This window comes from Sander vitreus, chromosome 1 (genome assembly GCF_031162955.1).
Source record: "Sander vitreus isolate 19-12246 chromosome 1, sanVit1, whole genome shotgun sequence".
In the NCBI taxonomy this organism is placed as follows: Eukaryota; Metazoa; Chordata; class Actinopteri; order Perciformes; family Percidae; genus Sander; species Sander vitreus.
In genome coordinates, this window is record NC_135855.1 from 1,099,154 (window position 1) to 1,115,341 (window position 16,188).

The window sequence follows — 16,188 nt, forward strand, 5'->3', positions numbered from 1 at the left end:
ATCCAACCACTGTACTCTTTGCAGGTCTTAGTATGCCAGAATCCATTGGGTGCTAATTCATGCTTTAAAGGAGTATTCAAGCGATCCTCATCAACATGTTTAGTCAGAACATGTCTATGTTGTATTACTAGTTTTTTTTTGCAGGGTGTATCCTAAATAATTGAAACTAGACATAAATTCATGTTCTCATTAGCAGCCTAAATAAGTTTTTAATCACAGGCTTTCAGGTCTCGGGACCCTTCTTCCTGGGCCCAGTCCTTGAATGGATCCAGCAATTGAATTGGGATGTATTGTCTCATATACATACAAACATAAAAACTCTCAGTTAACCATTGCAGTTTGTCTATGTTCATTGTGTAGACCTTTGTATTACCTGCCTGAAACAGTTTGACTCCACATTAGATTACCTGTCTACTTGCCTGATTCGTTTTGCCCACTAACTTCTGACTGCAAGCTGACTGCTTGAATTATATCTTTTATGTCATGACTATGCATTTTAGTCTACACTCTGTTTATAATCATAAAACATGATTAACACAAATACAGACTGTATTCTTAATCTTACAACAGACTACTGTTAGAAAAATGATTTATTCTCTAAAATGTGAATTAGTGTTTGACCAGCAAGTACGACGAACACTTCAATACTGAAACTAGCCATCTCACCGTTTTACTGCTTAAGAGCATTATTTCAATGAGATTACATTTACATCCTGGTGCTTTATCGGTTTATTCTGGCTTATGCAAAGCCTTTGGGTACAGAATACATTGACATTTTATACAGTCAAATACTGTTGCAGTAGTGTTGATACTGTATATTTTATTTTCAAACATACATTTCATTTTCTAAGTCTTAATCTTTGAATGGAATGCTATAGCTGGCCAATGCACTTTTTTCACTCTTTAAAAAACAACCAACAACCAGACTGGGAGCCAAGCCAGCCAGTAGAAAAAAATGACAGCTGAAAATCCTTCAGACATAAGCAATGACAGCAGATGCTGGTGTGTAAATGTTTCCTGGAAAATGAGGCGGGGGACCATCTCTGTCTGCATGTTTCTCTCAACGCTGTGACGACAAGAGCTGAATACGCTCTGTCCTTCTGGTCACCTTTCCGATTGCTGTTCACCTGGGAGAAAGGGGTTAGTTTAGGTAAGCTTGAATGATGTTGGGGGAAATTTAGAAAGATTGTACTGTACGTTATTACCTCCACTCCCTTATCATTAGGCAAACCATAAGCAATATGTGTGTAATGTGTGTAAAAACTGTACCAACAGAGTGAATTTTCCCTTGCTGGATAAATGAAGGCATGCATTCTTCTTCTTCTAATATTAACAAACAAAGAAGATCATATTTAAAAAAAAAAAGAAAATGTCCACATAAATATACTTTAAATTAATTCCATAAAGAATTGCAGTAGGCTGTGTAAAGGTTAAACATATGGTCAATTCTACACTGCAAGGGATGTTAAACAGCCAGTGTTGTCCTCCACCACATTACACTTCAATGCTGCTACATTTGACAGCAGAGTGCCCTCTTGTGGTTTCACCTGCTCCACTGATCAGATCCTAGCAACAGCCAGTACACGATGATTGTGTACACACTGTTTTTAAAATGCAAAACACAGAAAGTCTTTGAATGATTAGGCAAACAAATTATGAGACATTTTGGTTGAGACAGGAACATTTGCAGGGCCCATTTCCTTTGAAAAAGGGATGAGTGAAGAGACCAATTCCTCTTTTTGGTTTGTGGAAGCGGATTTAAAATGTACTTATATAGACTTGGGTGAAGTCCTGTTTGGTGAACTAATGATCCATTCTTCCCAAGAAAAAAAGGTGAAGAAGCCCTCACTATATCTGTTGTAGGCCATCATCATCCTTTCCTTCATTTTTCACCATGCACCTCCATCTGGCTTCACAAACCCCCCCCCCTCCCCGGAGGCAGGCACAGCACATAAATGCAACCACTTACTCGCCAGAAAATGCCTAATATTAGGCAATATATGTTATTGTATAATACTGTTATCTTGTAGTACCACTAGTGTTCAGCAGGTGTCAGAAACCTTCCAGTAAGTTGATTTGTTTCGTTGCAGAATGTCTCTCTATTTCCGGTACTTGTTTTCAGAATAATAGCTAATCCTAAAAAGAAAAGCTTTTTGCTGTTATTTTAGATTAGACACAAGATTTACAGAATTAAATATAAATAAATAAAGGTTTTCAGTCATGAAGGAATACATATCAATAAACGTTTATTTATTTATCTGTAATAAACAATAGTGATGATAAAATGCTCATCTTGATGAATCCTTGAGTTGGTAGGGTGTATTGTGCAAATTATCATCTTCAATGTCAGTACTAATGAATCTATACATCAAAGTACAGAATATAATCACAGATTTTATTTGCTAATCATGAACTCAATGTTTACAGTTATTAAACATTACATACATATTAAAACCAAGGTTGGTTTTATGCGCCATTACATTAAATGGCATTATGGCTTATGAAAGATAAAATAAGATAAGCCTGTATTGTTTCCTGAGAAATTCGTCTTGGGCAGTCAAGAGAACAGAAACTGGCGACACATCGCACATAAACATACAGTAAACATGCAAAAGGTTCTCACTTTACCTCATAACTTCATACTTTAAACCTGTAACTGTGTCTTTCTCTTATTAGTATTTCATTTTGTTTATTTTACTTCTCTATTTATCTGTAGCATACTTATTTCTGTCTTTGTGATGCTGCAACTGTCGCAACTAATCAATATGCTTATCTCATCTTATAAACATTTTTCAAAAATTCTGACAAAAGTCAGCTAAATGAAGTATCTTTCAGACTGTTGTGCACTATATAGTGTGGTGTTTGACAACAAAACCCACATTTTTTAAACAATGCATTCCATTTGAGTATTATACTTGACAGCATGTAAAATGGCAAAGTTGTTTTTGTTATTGTTTATTGTAAAAGATACAATATAGGTGGAAACTTGCTTTAAATAGCTGCATTGTGAGTTTTTGAGTTTTTTCTATCTGAATCAGGTCTGAATCAGGTCTGACTCATGTCTGAATCAGGTCTGAATCAGGTCTGAATCAGGTCTGAATCAGGTCTGAATCATGTCTGAATCAGGTCTGAATCATGTCTGAATCAGGTCTGAATCATGTCTGAATCATGTCTGAATCAGGTCTGAATCGAACTGAATTGAACTCTAATGTGTCATAATGGGACTGGATTTATTTTGAAAACTATAATGGGAAGTTTAACCTTGTTTGACGGTGGACAGCGGAAGTGTCGCGTGACTGATTGGGGTCTTGAACACATCTGGTAACAGACATTTTTCCCAATATTTTATCCAAAAGAAGGGCACCGTGACTTGTTATTTAGTCAGTTTCTTCTGGGTGGCGTGTAACATTTTAAGTAGACTTCTTTCTAATCGAGCTTGACCGGCACTTTTATCTACTCGCTAACTAGCTAGTCGGTTAACAGTCTTCTACGGCTGTTCAACTTAATGTCCCCCTGGTGTGGAAACCGCAGAGTGAAGACTAAACTAATAGAGTAATGTAAACATGTTCAACAGATAATTTCGACAAAATTAAACGGAACAGTCAATGTTAAGAGGTGCATGTACTTCAAACGAATCCGTAGTTAGTATTAGGTCTATAACGTTATAACGTTAACTATCGTTATTAGCTAATGCGGTGGGTGAGGTTAACGTTAGGCGAGGCAGGGAGGGCAGTATACTGGAGTTATTTTAGGCTAACTAACGTTAGCTATTTTAGGGGTTCTGACCTAAACTACATTGACGTTAGTTTGAAAAGATAATTTAACTGTGAAAGGCGTGTGACCAGAAGTTTTTCCAATTCGTTTGACAGCAGTCCCTTGCTTCTTTGGTGGTTTGGCTAACGTTAGCGGCGCAGAAAAGTAATGCATTCAGGACCTATTTTATACTGTAACGTTATATAATCAGGACTAGCTAAATGTAGCATATGTTTTAGCTCATCCTAAAACAATAATTTTGTCTTGAGAAACAACTGTCACATCACGTGTATCTTCTAGTTCGATTTCAAAGTTTGACGGACGAGTTTAAACGATGCGCTTTTAATTTGAAGAGGTGATGCTGTAGCGGAAGGGCGGATGCTGCTAGCTGCTTGTAGCTCGACCATAGACTGTACAGAGGGAGGACAGTGGATTCCGTCGGGAAGAAGTAGATCATCGCCAGGCGGTTCTCTGGGGAGCTTTCTTGGTTGTACTTGTAGGTTAGCGGTGTCACCTCTGGGATGAGTCCACCAAGGTATGTAGCTCGAAGGTTGGGTTGTGTCTGTGGATGTTATGTAGTCCATCAGCTGGAAATAGCCAAAACTTTATTCTTTCCTGTCGCTGCTGCCCTTCAGTTTGCCTGGCAAAATTAGCTGGCTAGCCCGTTTTTTGCCGTGCAGATAGCATACGTTTGCTCAGTCACATCCACCAGCTGCTTAATTTACATCTCTCCTTTCCCTTCTAGCCTCCACGTCTCTGTGGATTTAAATTAGCCTGGAATATGAGCAGAAGAAGAAGATAAGCAGCGGCGGCGACTGGCTTCCTGCGGGATTTTGCCCAGGCTTTTTGTTTTCCCGTGGACATGCCTGGTCTATGGAGCAAAGCTGAGCTAAGCTAGCTGGCTGACAGTCCGGCTAGCGCAACATTTCCAGGCTTTTGGATGATTGTTTAGCTGATTTATTTCGGACCAGCGCTACATCCGCCGCCTGGGTAAGGAGTCAGCATGGGGGAGCCCAGCCTGGACGACGCCAATGTCAAGGTGGCTGTTCGTGTACGGCCGATGAACAGGAGAGGTGAGAGGGCTTCAGTCTGCTCACATACACTGACTCTCAAATGAATGCTGAATATGGAGACGGCATCTGTCTGCATTGTCTGAATTTCAGGTTAACACGATGGATACATTGAGGCTATATTATGTATAGACTAAAACTCATTATTATTATTATTATTATTATTATTATTATTATTATGAATACACCAAAATCAGATTGACAATATTAGAGATAGATCATCTCAGGTTCATATAATGCATAGGCCACATGTTTAACTGTAACCCCCCCCCCCCAGCATTTTACAATAACACTCTACCCAGGAGACTGCCTTGATTTTAAGTACTCCCTGTTCAATTTCCTGGGAATGCGATGCCAGTCAGAAATCACCACCCATTAGTTAAATGAGCTACTGCAGAATAAAAAAAGCTGTGGTCTGTATGGCACATGTTTGTACAGTGCTGCCGTAGGGCTTTCCCTCAGCCATCCAGCTACTGCTAGATTTAAAACTAAGCTGCTGTGTGCAATCTACTGTTAAAAATGCTAGACGCTTTGGCTCCTTTGCTGACTGATACAGATGCCAATAGCTTCTTGACTTCATCTGTCACTTGCTGCAACAGTGGGGCAAGTCAGTAGTTTCACAGGATAGCTGTGGGTTGGTATGATTTAAGGAGGGCAACAGCAAGATGTCAGAAAAAACTCTTCTTAGATGCATCAGTGCACTCGGTTACACAGTATCTTCTACTAGAAAAAGAAGCTTTTTTTCTTATTCCTTTCAACAATGTCTCACTTACGTTAGGCCAACATGCATGTATCTTTAGTCCACCAATCCGTCCTGGGCTGCTACATGTCTACACATTGTTACATCCTCATCCCTAATTCTAGAAAAGCCTGGGTAACAAAGGCACAGTGTTACACAAATCTGCGTGCAAATGCTCTGGTTAATTATATTGCTAATTTTCAGTGCAGCATGCAGTAAAGGACGGATGACCTTTTCTGGTCGATTGCCAAGCCGTGTTTTTGCTGTAGGAGACCATGTGTCATGTCCCATGAAAGGAGGAGGAGGAGGAGGAGGAGGAGAGCTGCTGAGGCAGTGGTTGACTGACAACTGGCAGAATGAATCACGTGTATATCTCTTCCCCCCCTCTGTGAGCTGGAGAAGTCGGTCACAAGACCAGGGCAGTGGATAGCCTCACTTTTCCCATAGGCAGGGATTTACTATGAACTCTTAATGTAGAGAAACTCAGCAGTCTGGGTGACTTTTTCAGAAATGGCTCGCTGCAAGGTTTCTTTTGGACACACAGAAAGTCCATGTATTTCTGTTTTTGAAAGACAAACATGAGTCAGTGGATGTTGGGTAATTTGACTACCAGGGTTGTGGTTATGTAGATGGTGAGATGGATAGAGAGGCTACAGTTTAGCTCTGGTGGAATTCAGCTTCAGATCAGGTATATTTAGAGTCACAAAGGTAGGGATTTACTGTGGCCACATCTAATTTATTTATAATAGGAGCGTTCTGTTTCTGACCACTTCCCAGTATGCCCATGTCCAAAAGTCATAGTCATTCAAGTTTATCCAACTAATCTGACAGGTACAGGTGATGGCAAACTGTCTGACAGAAACACCTGCTTGATTTGTGGTTTCCTTTAATTCCATTGTTGAGTTAACACATAATACTGAGTCAAGAACACACAACCCCCACTGTTGTTTTTTGTTGTTGTTGAAAATAACCATTATTCAAGCACCCAAAATCCACTTTCAAAAGAAGATGAGTTCAATGAAGCAAAGTCCAACAAAGAGTCCTTTTTATGTATTTTTTCTCCTGGCAGCAGCCAGGTGTTTAAGAGAAGCAACCTGCACTACCTGCATGTCCAGCTTTCACTGGTGCTCACTTTCAATCATGCCAAACATGTTTTGTTAACATTGTAAGCAAATGCCTGCATATGTCTTCCATTGCTCAGCAAGAAAAAGCAATTATGATTTTGGTGAAGGAAAACAAGCAGGCAAATTGATGGCTTACTAAAGGCAGTGGGAAAGGGTTTGGAACCAGCAGTGCCACGTTTCCAGTAGTGCCTCTCTGATCCCTGTCTGAATGGAGCTTCTGTCCATATCTACCAGTGTTTAGACTTTTATGAATTCAAATAGCCCCCAAATACCACTTAAAGCTCTGAGTGGACACAGAATTCTTCCATCATATCAATAGCCCCTAGAAAAATTGCCCTTGGTGCTCTTTTCAAGCACATCATTTGCTATTCAGGCCTTCACACATTTTGAGCTGCTCAGTTCAGGTACAGCTCTTTCCCTGTCTTCTGCTGCGAGACAGTTGCTTCAGGACACAGTAGCAGTAGTTAAGGGAGGGCAAAGGAATACACATTCACTTTCCTCCATCGCATGTTCCCAGCTGGTGCAGGGATTCAGACCTGTGACACTGAAATAATAAGCAGGCTTCTTTAACCTTGAGGGCACTGTCCCTGTGTATCCCAGGTTGAGGAGGAGAGGTGGTGTAGCAGCCTTGCTGGACAAAGACAGGAAGGGAGTGAGTCTGAATGAATATTTGCTAACGTTGCGTAATGCTCCATGTTCCCATGGCTGTGGCCTTCGAAGAACAGAGCAAACCCAGGCGTAGCAACGGCAACACCACGGCCAATCAGCTTCCTGGCTGATGTCAGGGCTGTTGTGCCAAGCCTCAGCACCAGTAGCCCAGGGAAGGACCACAGAGAAGTGGAAAGTGTGAGCTGGTTATGGAGCAAGGAGAGGCAGATAACAATGGGTAAATTTATCCTCATAACCACACACTATCCCTACTGCTAAGCAGGAAGTCCAGCTGCAGCAGTAGGGGCACATGGGTAATGTAGGCAGCAGCAACAGAAGAAGAGAGGAAGTGCAACCTCTATGTTTGTGTCAGTCCCCCTGTTTAACTTTATCTTCCTTTTGTCTCTGTTGGCTCACCCTGCTTTTTTTGCTCTGGAGTGTCCTTGACAGCAGAAGGATTGGAGGGTGATTCAGGTCCTCTGACCTTTGACACCAAGTTTCCATGGCTCTACCCCTGTGTTCCTGCCAGGAACAGCAGTGTTGAGGCTCTCTTAACAGACGGTTTAGCCTTAAATCCCTAATGTTGCTGGTTTGCACAGGCTAGCTTCTCCTCAGACGTAGAGCTCCTCGGGTTGGGATTCCCCCGTTGTATCTCAGTGAGGGAAATTATGGTAGATTTTGATTGTTGATGGTAAGTTAGCGTAGTCTACTTGAGCAGCCACTTTCAGAAAAAAGTAAAAAACTTGTGAAGTGACATTCTTTATTTTACCTGTCATTACAGAAAGATTAAATGGGTAATTTGGTGTGTGTTTGTTAGGAAAACAACACCATGCTAACAATTAGTCATGTAAAACATGCATAGCCTTCTGACCACCTTCTTAACCAGCAGTTAAAAACACTCTTGGCAGGAACAGATTGGACCTGTATTAGGGCTGGGCAATATTTCAATATGATATCGATATCGTGATATGAGACTAGATATCGTCTTAGAGTTTGAAGAATTGTAATATTGTTACATGGTAACTTTAGTCTTTTCCTGGTTTTAAAGGCTGCATTACAGTAAAGTGATGTCATTTTCTGAATTTACCGGACTGTTCTAACTGTTCTATTATTTGCCTTTAACCACTTAGTCATTATATCCACATTATGATGGTTATTTATCTAAAATCTAAATGTGGAAGATATTTTGTGAAAGCACCAATTGTCAAACTTACAATATCATTGCAATATTGAGGTGTTTGGTCAAAAATATCGTGATTTGATTTTCTCCATATTGCCCAGCCCTAACCTGTATGGCCAGGTACTGTTTGGCAAGTATGCTAAGTTTCTTACAACAGCATTATCACTGAAGTAATACGTTGTTGTCTGGGGAAGTCATCACACATTGAGGAAAGGTCTATGAAATGGCTCTGTGTCCTATACACTCTAATCAACCCTGGATAGTGCACTGATTGTTGAGAATCTTACCCTAATTCATGATACTCTATGTGCGCATCTCTGCTTCAGAGTAGTCATGCCTTGGTCAGAAAAAGCAGCTGAAGGCGTAATAGCATAAAATGACACAGTGTAATACTGCTTTAGACAGGTCTTGGAGAAGAAAGGAATTAATACCACAGAATGTTTATCCTGTCCTAACACATTTGCTAAAGTTTAAAATACTTGCATGCTTGCTGCATAATGGAGACATGCTTAGTCATATGGGGAATGGTTGTGTCTTAGACATGTAGCAGTCTATATGTAAATACTGGGCCAAATGGTGATGGTCACTACAGTGCTAAGATATCCAGTACACTTCTTAGCAGGATGGATGCTTGTTTACCTGGGAGGCTCGAACCAGGGCATACATTTGAAGGACATTATTTATTCTCTCCTCTCTGCTGTAGTGTTCCTGAGAAAACACTGATTTGCAAATAAAGAAGTGCTGTTTTTGCCCTGACCTCTGACCTCTCTGTGAAAGGGGGCAAAATAGAAGAGGATATCCCCACCAGCAGCCAGACAGCGGGGCAAAGAATCCTGAGTCCCACCTGTATCTTATCAGGTTAAATAGCATGAATTTGACATTCTACAGGCCAAGATCAAGACTATTTTCATTAAAAGCAGACCGTATTACTGACATCCTATTTATGTAAATTTTATATTTTGTGACCCTTAACAAGACATCTTTTATTTTAGAAATTAAGTATTATGTGGTAGTGTAGTGTACATTGCAGCAATTGGCCATTCAAGAAAAACATGTCATATTTTAGTGGCTGTGGCCCAAACATTGTATCCTGGTTGACCCCAGACCCTTCTCGGTTGTAACTGAGAGTGGGTCTGGGCAAGCTTAATTCACAGCTCATTTCCAAAGGGGCATCACCAACGGACGCCGCTCAAATGCCTCTGGGCGCAATTGGATAGTCCTTCAACCAATCAGACGACAACGATCCGGGTGATGTAGCAGCGACAGCGGCATCAACGGGTTGCTGAGCTTTGGTGGCCGTCATGTTGAATGTAAACACAAAGCTGTTTTCCGTCGCTGCACTATTGTCATCGTGTAAAGCCCGCCTCAATGGTTGTGATTGGTGCCTCGATTTGGAAAAATTGGAAATGGGCTTGAATGGGCTCTTGGCCAGAAGGACTTGCAGAGCAAATCTCTAATTTGCTGGAAGTTCATCAGGGTTTCCCCAGGCTACAAACATTCACCAGCAGTACAATACTGGACTTAGCTACTGGTAAATTAGTCTGCTCTGCAAGTAACCTATTGCCAAATGCCCTTTTTTAATGCACAACCAGTTCGGCCAAAAACTGGATGCCCAGGACCTGCTGGCAGCACCTAGCCTGTGTGTAGACAACCATCATTAGGTCTCATTGGTAAGAAAGATGAATGGAGAGACTTACCAGCCTCGTGAATTTCCAGTGCACTTCATGTTGTTATTTTCCAACACTTCTGCTGGTTGCTTTCACAGCAAGGCTTCTATAAGAAGGTTATACGACTGACTCAGCTATGAAAACAAGCCTAATATGTAGTGCTTTATACTAGGAACACTTGAGATATTTATTTTACCAAAAAAAGATCAGATATTTAGTCTGTACTCATGCATTCCTTAAATACTAATTTCCTTAAGTACTGTATTTCTTAATGGGACATTAAAGTTGTAGTTTGCAAAACTACAACCTTGATAATGTGTGTGTGTGTGTGTGTGTGTGTGTGTGTGTTTAACTTATTCCCTGGAAAGTCCTGTTTTATTGATTAGCGTAATGCTCACTCCAAGGTAAAAGGTCATTTTCAGAGTTGATGTTTCCTGGCCTACTCCCACAATTGTTAGAGCTTGATGTTTCACAGGAAGCTATTATGCTATTTAACTTGTGCTTTATCAATAATGCAACTTAAACTAAGAAGTAGCTATTGGTCTAATGCTTGTAAAAGTTTCTGTGTCAGTAAATGACTACTACTGGACAGTAAACATTTTGGGTCATTTCTCAACATTAAGTTGGCTGGTAAAAGGGTCAAAGTTTACAAGGTGGCTTGTAAGTTTCTGCAGTTGTATTCCCACCATGGGAAGGATCTAAGGGACATAGGTGTGTACTTCTGTATGTTGTTGATACTGTGATATCTTTGTTACACTGTCTATCCTATTTTGTAATGAAATGGAGCTGGAGATGTATGTCGCAAAGCGACATACAACTTGTGTAATAATGTTGAAAAAATCAAGGATAACAGTAGAAATGTGTTGTGGTGAGGTTTAGTGCTTTGTTCGTAACACTATGTATTGTCTGATCCACAGAAAAGGAATTAAACACTAAATGTATCGTTGAGATGGCGAAGAACCAAACGATCCTCCATCCTGGCGGAGCTAACCTGGGCAAAGCAGACTCCAGGTACGTTTGTCAGTAGCTTGACTGCATTCTACGTCCACAACAATGTTTTTTTTGTAATGAGGTACAGTGTATTACAGTATTCATTTTATGGAGCACTAAATGAAAAGAGTTGTTGGGGATTTCACATTTAACGTTCGTGTACTTTTTTGACACCAAGAAAAGGAATGCATTTGGGTGCAGAGGGAGCTATGTGAGGTAAAGATACCGAGTGAGGTGAAAGGGACAGGTGCATGCAGGTGTTCTAAAAGCAATAGTGAGTTAGTTATTGTAGACTCTCCCTCTAATCAACACAAACAGCTCATAGAGCTATCTATGGGACTTTAAAACCCTTATCGTCTAATTGCCCCAATTAGCGTGAAATGGTATTCTTTCTAAGTCATAACTCTGAAATTTCGATTCAGTATTACTTAAACATTCTGAGGATATGATTAAATCCATCTTCTCCCTTGTCTTACCATCGCGAATCAAAAACTTGCTTTAGAAACATCATGTTTTTAAGGTTTCTTAAGGCGCTGACACACCAACCTGATTATCGGCCATCTGACAGTCTGGTGAGGTCGGTGACTCGAGTCTGTTCGGTGTGTTCCGTGCCGTCGTCAGTCGGAGGAGCTATCTGTGTTTATTTGGGCCGATTTGACTTGTTGAATCGGCCAGTGGGCAGTCAGACTCAATGACCAATTACCGGAAATGACAAGCGGGATGAGCGTGATGAAAATCTGATGAAAATCTTTTAAACTGACCTTTTGTTGATCTGAAATGAAGACAGATTCAGCAACTGCACGGCCTGTTTCTCTCTTAAAATGTTTTCAGAAACACGTTTCAGTGAACTATTTTAGTACAATATGAGATTGTATTCCGAATGAGCCGCCATTATGGTCTGTTTTGAAATTCGGGAGAAGCCAGACCCACGTGACGTGTTCGTCCAATCAGCTGCCGGTTTTCATTTTTTGGGCGACAATACAGATTAGCACCGCCTGCTGTTATGGAGACATATTACGTCCCGCGCACGGGCAGAACGTACGCTCAAGTTGGCGTCTCTTTGGTGTGTTCTGAGGAACTTTTTGACCAACTCTGGGAGACTGATCAGTCACACTGGCTTTTCTGCCGACGGTCGGTGGTCGGGTTGGTGTGTCAGAGCCTTTAAGTGTCAAAGTAATCTAGGGATAGTTGTCTGTACATCCATGGCAACATTGCCAACAGGAACTGCGTGCTAATAGCTATTTAGGCATACTTTTAACGGTGCCAATTTGGGTACTCTTAAGCTTTGGAACTCTGTAGCTACCTTTTTATTGCTCTCACACAGATCCATAGATTTTACAGCTGTTCTACGTTTCTTCTATCCTGACTGTGGACATTTCCCTGTATCCTTTCCTTAATTGCTACTTTTTTAAAGCTTGTCTTTGATTAGTTTTGTTCCTTTGTCATCATGATGTAGTTTTTGGCAGGAAGCTGACTAACCAGCGGTTGGGCCTCCTAGAGACAGGTGTATTTCAACTCAAACCACTTATTTCACTCTCTTGGCTTTTACCCATATGCCGTCCTGTTAACCAGCTGCTATTTGTGGGTAATGCTGAATTGTGCTTGAAGTCTTGGGTGTCTCTGAGGCATTAGGCGAGATAGATTTGGTTGCATTGGCCAGAACAAAAATGGGTGGCTGCATGTACTCTGTGTGTGTCTTGTCGGGGGGTGTCTGAGTGAGGGAGTATTGCAGTAGTGGTCAGGCCCAGGAAGCTGTGGCAAATATAACACCGGGAGGACTTAACTGTGAAGTTAATCACCTCCATTTGTAATGAGAAACTGTAATAATTACAACTGCTTAACTTAATTATGTAATGGTTCAAAATCAGCCAGTAGGCCATGTTTGACTACCGACCCGCCATCTTGGAGGAAGCCAGCTGTGTTGAAAGATCTTCTTGTGACTAGGGGAGCTGACTGAAGACTGCCAGATCAGTAGTGAATAAGGCTGGCCTCAGGCTGAGGTGCAGACAGCAGCAGCATGTGTTTCTGTGTGTGTTTGTCAGAGGTGCCTCTGGCTGTAAGAAAGACGGCAGCAGCGAGACAGCGGCAGACCGAGACAATTATACATGAAAAGACAGACCACTTCGCTCCTCTCTTCCCTCACTCCGTCGGGTCGTAACTCCCACTGCCTGGCTTCCTCTCTTTTTCTCAGCTCTTCCGTTTCCATGGCAACACAGGGGGAGGTTAACTCCGGGTCGCTGTCAGAGACCGTGAAGCCCCTTCCTTGACTTAGGAGACTCAAGCATCTGTCGACCATAAACTTACCCCAGTGACTTTCATGGAGGACTAAACAAGAGCAGAGCTGTAGTTTCTCTATCTCTCTGTTGCTCGGTGACAAAGGAGCGAGGAAGCAGCAGGAGGATGGACTGACAGACTGCTGCTCTCAGCGTGCAGATGCTATTGGCATTTTGTTTGCTTGTTTTCCATTTTCTATTTCCATACTGTTTACATCTAAGAATCATCTTTTACTCAGCATTTTGCTTTGTTAATAGTTGACAAAGACTGGAGTGGGTGCATAATAGAAGTATGCTGTAAAGTTTGGATGTTCCAGGTGCATGGTGTTTGTTTAGCTAACTGTATTACGAGGATGCCCTTTGTTTAAAACTGACATATCTGCAGTAGATAATGCATAAAAGAGTGCAGCTTCCTGAGTGTATCCAAACTCTTTCTATACTTCTATGGCTTATCTGCACAAATCACATCACAATACACATCAAAGCGATGACTCTCGTCACTGATTGGTCAATCATCTCAGGAGAGAGAGCAAGTGTTACTATGGCCTTTTTTACAAAGCTGATATATGTCTTGAGCGCTGTCATCTCCTCCTTCCACCATGATTCCAACTTCAAGAAACACACGTTGTAGGCTATGCAGTGCGCCCGCGCGGCGACTTCAGGAGACTCGGGTGAAGCTGGGAACACGCGGTTTCCACACCGTGGTAATCCACCGTGATAATAATATTTTAAATGAAAATGGTAATTGTTGTTATCATTTTTACCGTGGTCTACCGTTACACCGCTAATCGTTACATCCCTAATTGTAATGCCTGCCAATTCTGTTGTGATGAAATGAAACCTTTCTGTTCATCATCCCCTATGGTACATTTACCTATGACATGTATTCACCATCTTCAGCAGTAGACTCCTCATCTCTCCAGTCTGACATTTTAAAAAAAAATGTCTGCACCAGTGTTTTTGTGGGAGTTGATGCCAAAGCTAAGGATTAGTTCTGTTTAAATATAGATGAAAGATTTTCTCTTTCTCTATGGCTGTCAGAAACTGTTTGGTAAAACCCATTGGGGTTAATGTGATATCTATCCACTAAATGGTTCAGTGCAGCTGGAAAGTAGAACTATCATTTGTAAGTGTTGACTGTCTTAGTAAGTGGACTCTGTCTGCATGCCCTACAACTAAAACATTGGCACATACCTGTTTTTTGAGTATAGACATTTATTTCAAATCAAAGCTGTTTTCCATTTTTACCTCTGTTTTTGTGTACCTGCTAACAAATAGACTGGGAAATTATCCTCAGAGGGCAAAACGCAATTTCAGTTTGGACTGAAGTTGGGGCCTGTGGTTTACCTGATCAAAACATCCTCAGAATATTTTTTAGTTCTCCCCCATGAATAACATGAAAGGACCTCACATGAAGCTCATTTTCCTTTTCTTTCACTCCTCGGTTGTCAGTTGTGTGTTCTGCTTCTGTGTCTTGATTCAGTTTTTCCACCAGCAGTGCACACTGGGCAGTGAGACTTAAGTTCCTCACGCTGCCACTCTGTGACTCACTGCAGTGGTAACTTGTTTTATGAAGTTTTAGTTCTGGGCTTTCTTTAAGCACTGCTTATAGAGGATTATCAAAGAAAACAGTAATGCTATGATGCACAAGCTCTACGCTCTCTGACAGCCAAGGTTTACAATGGTTGTTCTGCTGTCTGGTACTGGGAATCTTACATTACATAGGGCATACATTTTATTTTGTGTCCTATCTGCTTTTTCACCTGCCCTCCCTGAATCTCTTTTCAACCACCAGGGATGTCCTAACCTCCAGAGTTTGATCTTTAGGGCCAGGTCACTTTGTACTCGTCTGTCTGATAAGCAAACAGCTAACCTCCCTGCAGCCATGTTGTCAGACACTACAGCTTGCATGATGACCTGAGGCTGTTTGCAGTGGATTGGTGAATCTGGATGTTGACACACACTGACAACGATCTGTCTCCTGTCAGACATCAGTGAGGCAAACACAAGCGGCTTGGTTTCCAAAGAGATACACAAAAGGGACTGTGCGACCTGACTCTTGGAATGATGTTGGACATTGTGTGTGTCTGAAGGATCTACAGTATATTTATTAATTTAGAAAGCTGGAATTTTGATGCAGGGTAAGGCAAAGTGCTTAAACAGTACAGCCTGAACCAACCATGTGGTGGTGGGAGTTTCTAACAGCCCACTAACATAATAACAGGGTTAGAAATAAAGGAAAGAGTCATTTATCCACAGGCCACACTGGTTCATTTTCTCCACAATGTTCTGGTTTCAGACCACTTGGCCAGGCTCAGGTAGGGCTTTGGACAGTTCATGCTACTGACTTAACAAAATCAATTTAGGAAGTCTGAATAAAAAAAAAACATTATTTTAAAAGTATAGCAAACATTTTGCAGCAAATGCTTTTAACAGTGTGTGGTGCGTTTGTGTTGGTCATAATCATCTGAGACTTCTTAGGTGCCAAACAACATCGCATTCACAAGCTGTTTGTCAGAAAATCAGAGCAGTAGGAGAAAGGGATGGTGCATTAAAACGATTGCTGTTCAGCAGCCCATTGAATATTGGACTTTCCTATAAATACATCACCATGAGCACAAACTGAGTTTGTCTGGACTGTAGTGAGGAGAGTTAAAATGCATCAATGTGATCCCTGACCTTAAACCAGAGTAAATGTGAAGAGAGTTAAGAGTCAGCATTAAGCCCGAAGAATTAAAGACTGA

The 16,188-nt window shown here is 41.3% G+C and overlaps 1 protein-coding gene across 4 annotated transcripts in view; it reads left to right on the top strand.

Moving 5' to 3' along the window:
* The first annotated feature begins 3,268 nt into the window (after window positions 1-3,268).
* kif13ba (kinesin family member 13Ba) overlaps window positions 3,269-16,188 on the top strand; it is a 43,385-nt gene continuing 30,465 nt past the window's right edge. For 2 of the 4 annotated variants that reach the window (XM_078267657.1, XM_078269227.1), the window contains exons 1-3: window positions 3,343-4,288; window positions 4,499-4,826; window positions 11,099-11,192. In XM_078267657.1, coding sequence (XP_078123783.1) covers window positions 4,757-4,826; window positions 11,099-11,192 — 164 coding nt within the window. In that variant the 5' untranslated portion in view covers window positions 3,343-4,288; window positions 4,499-4,756. Of the gene's footprint in view, window positions 3,322-3,342; window positions 4,289-4,498; window positions 4,827-11,098; window positions 11,193-16,188 lie in introns of those variants that run through there. The other 2 variants (XM_078268427.1, XM_078270007.1) reach the window with 2 other exon arrangements.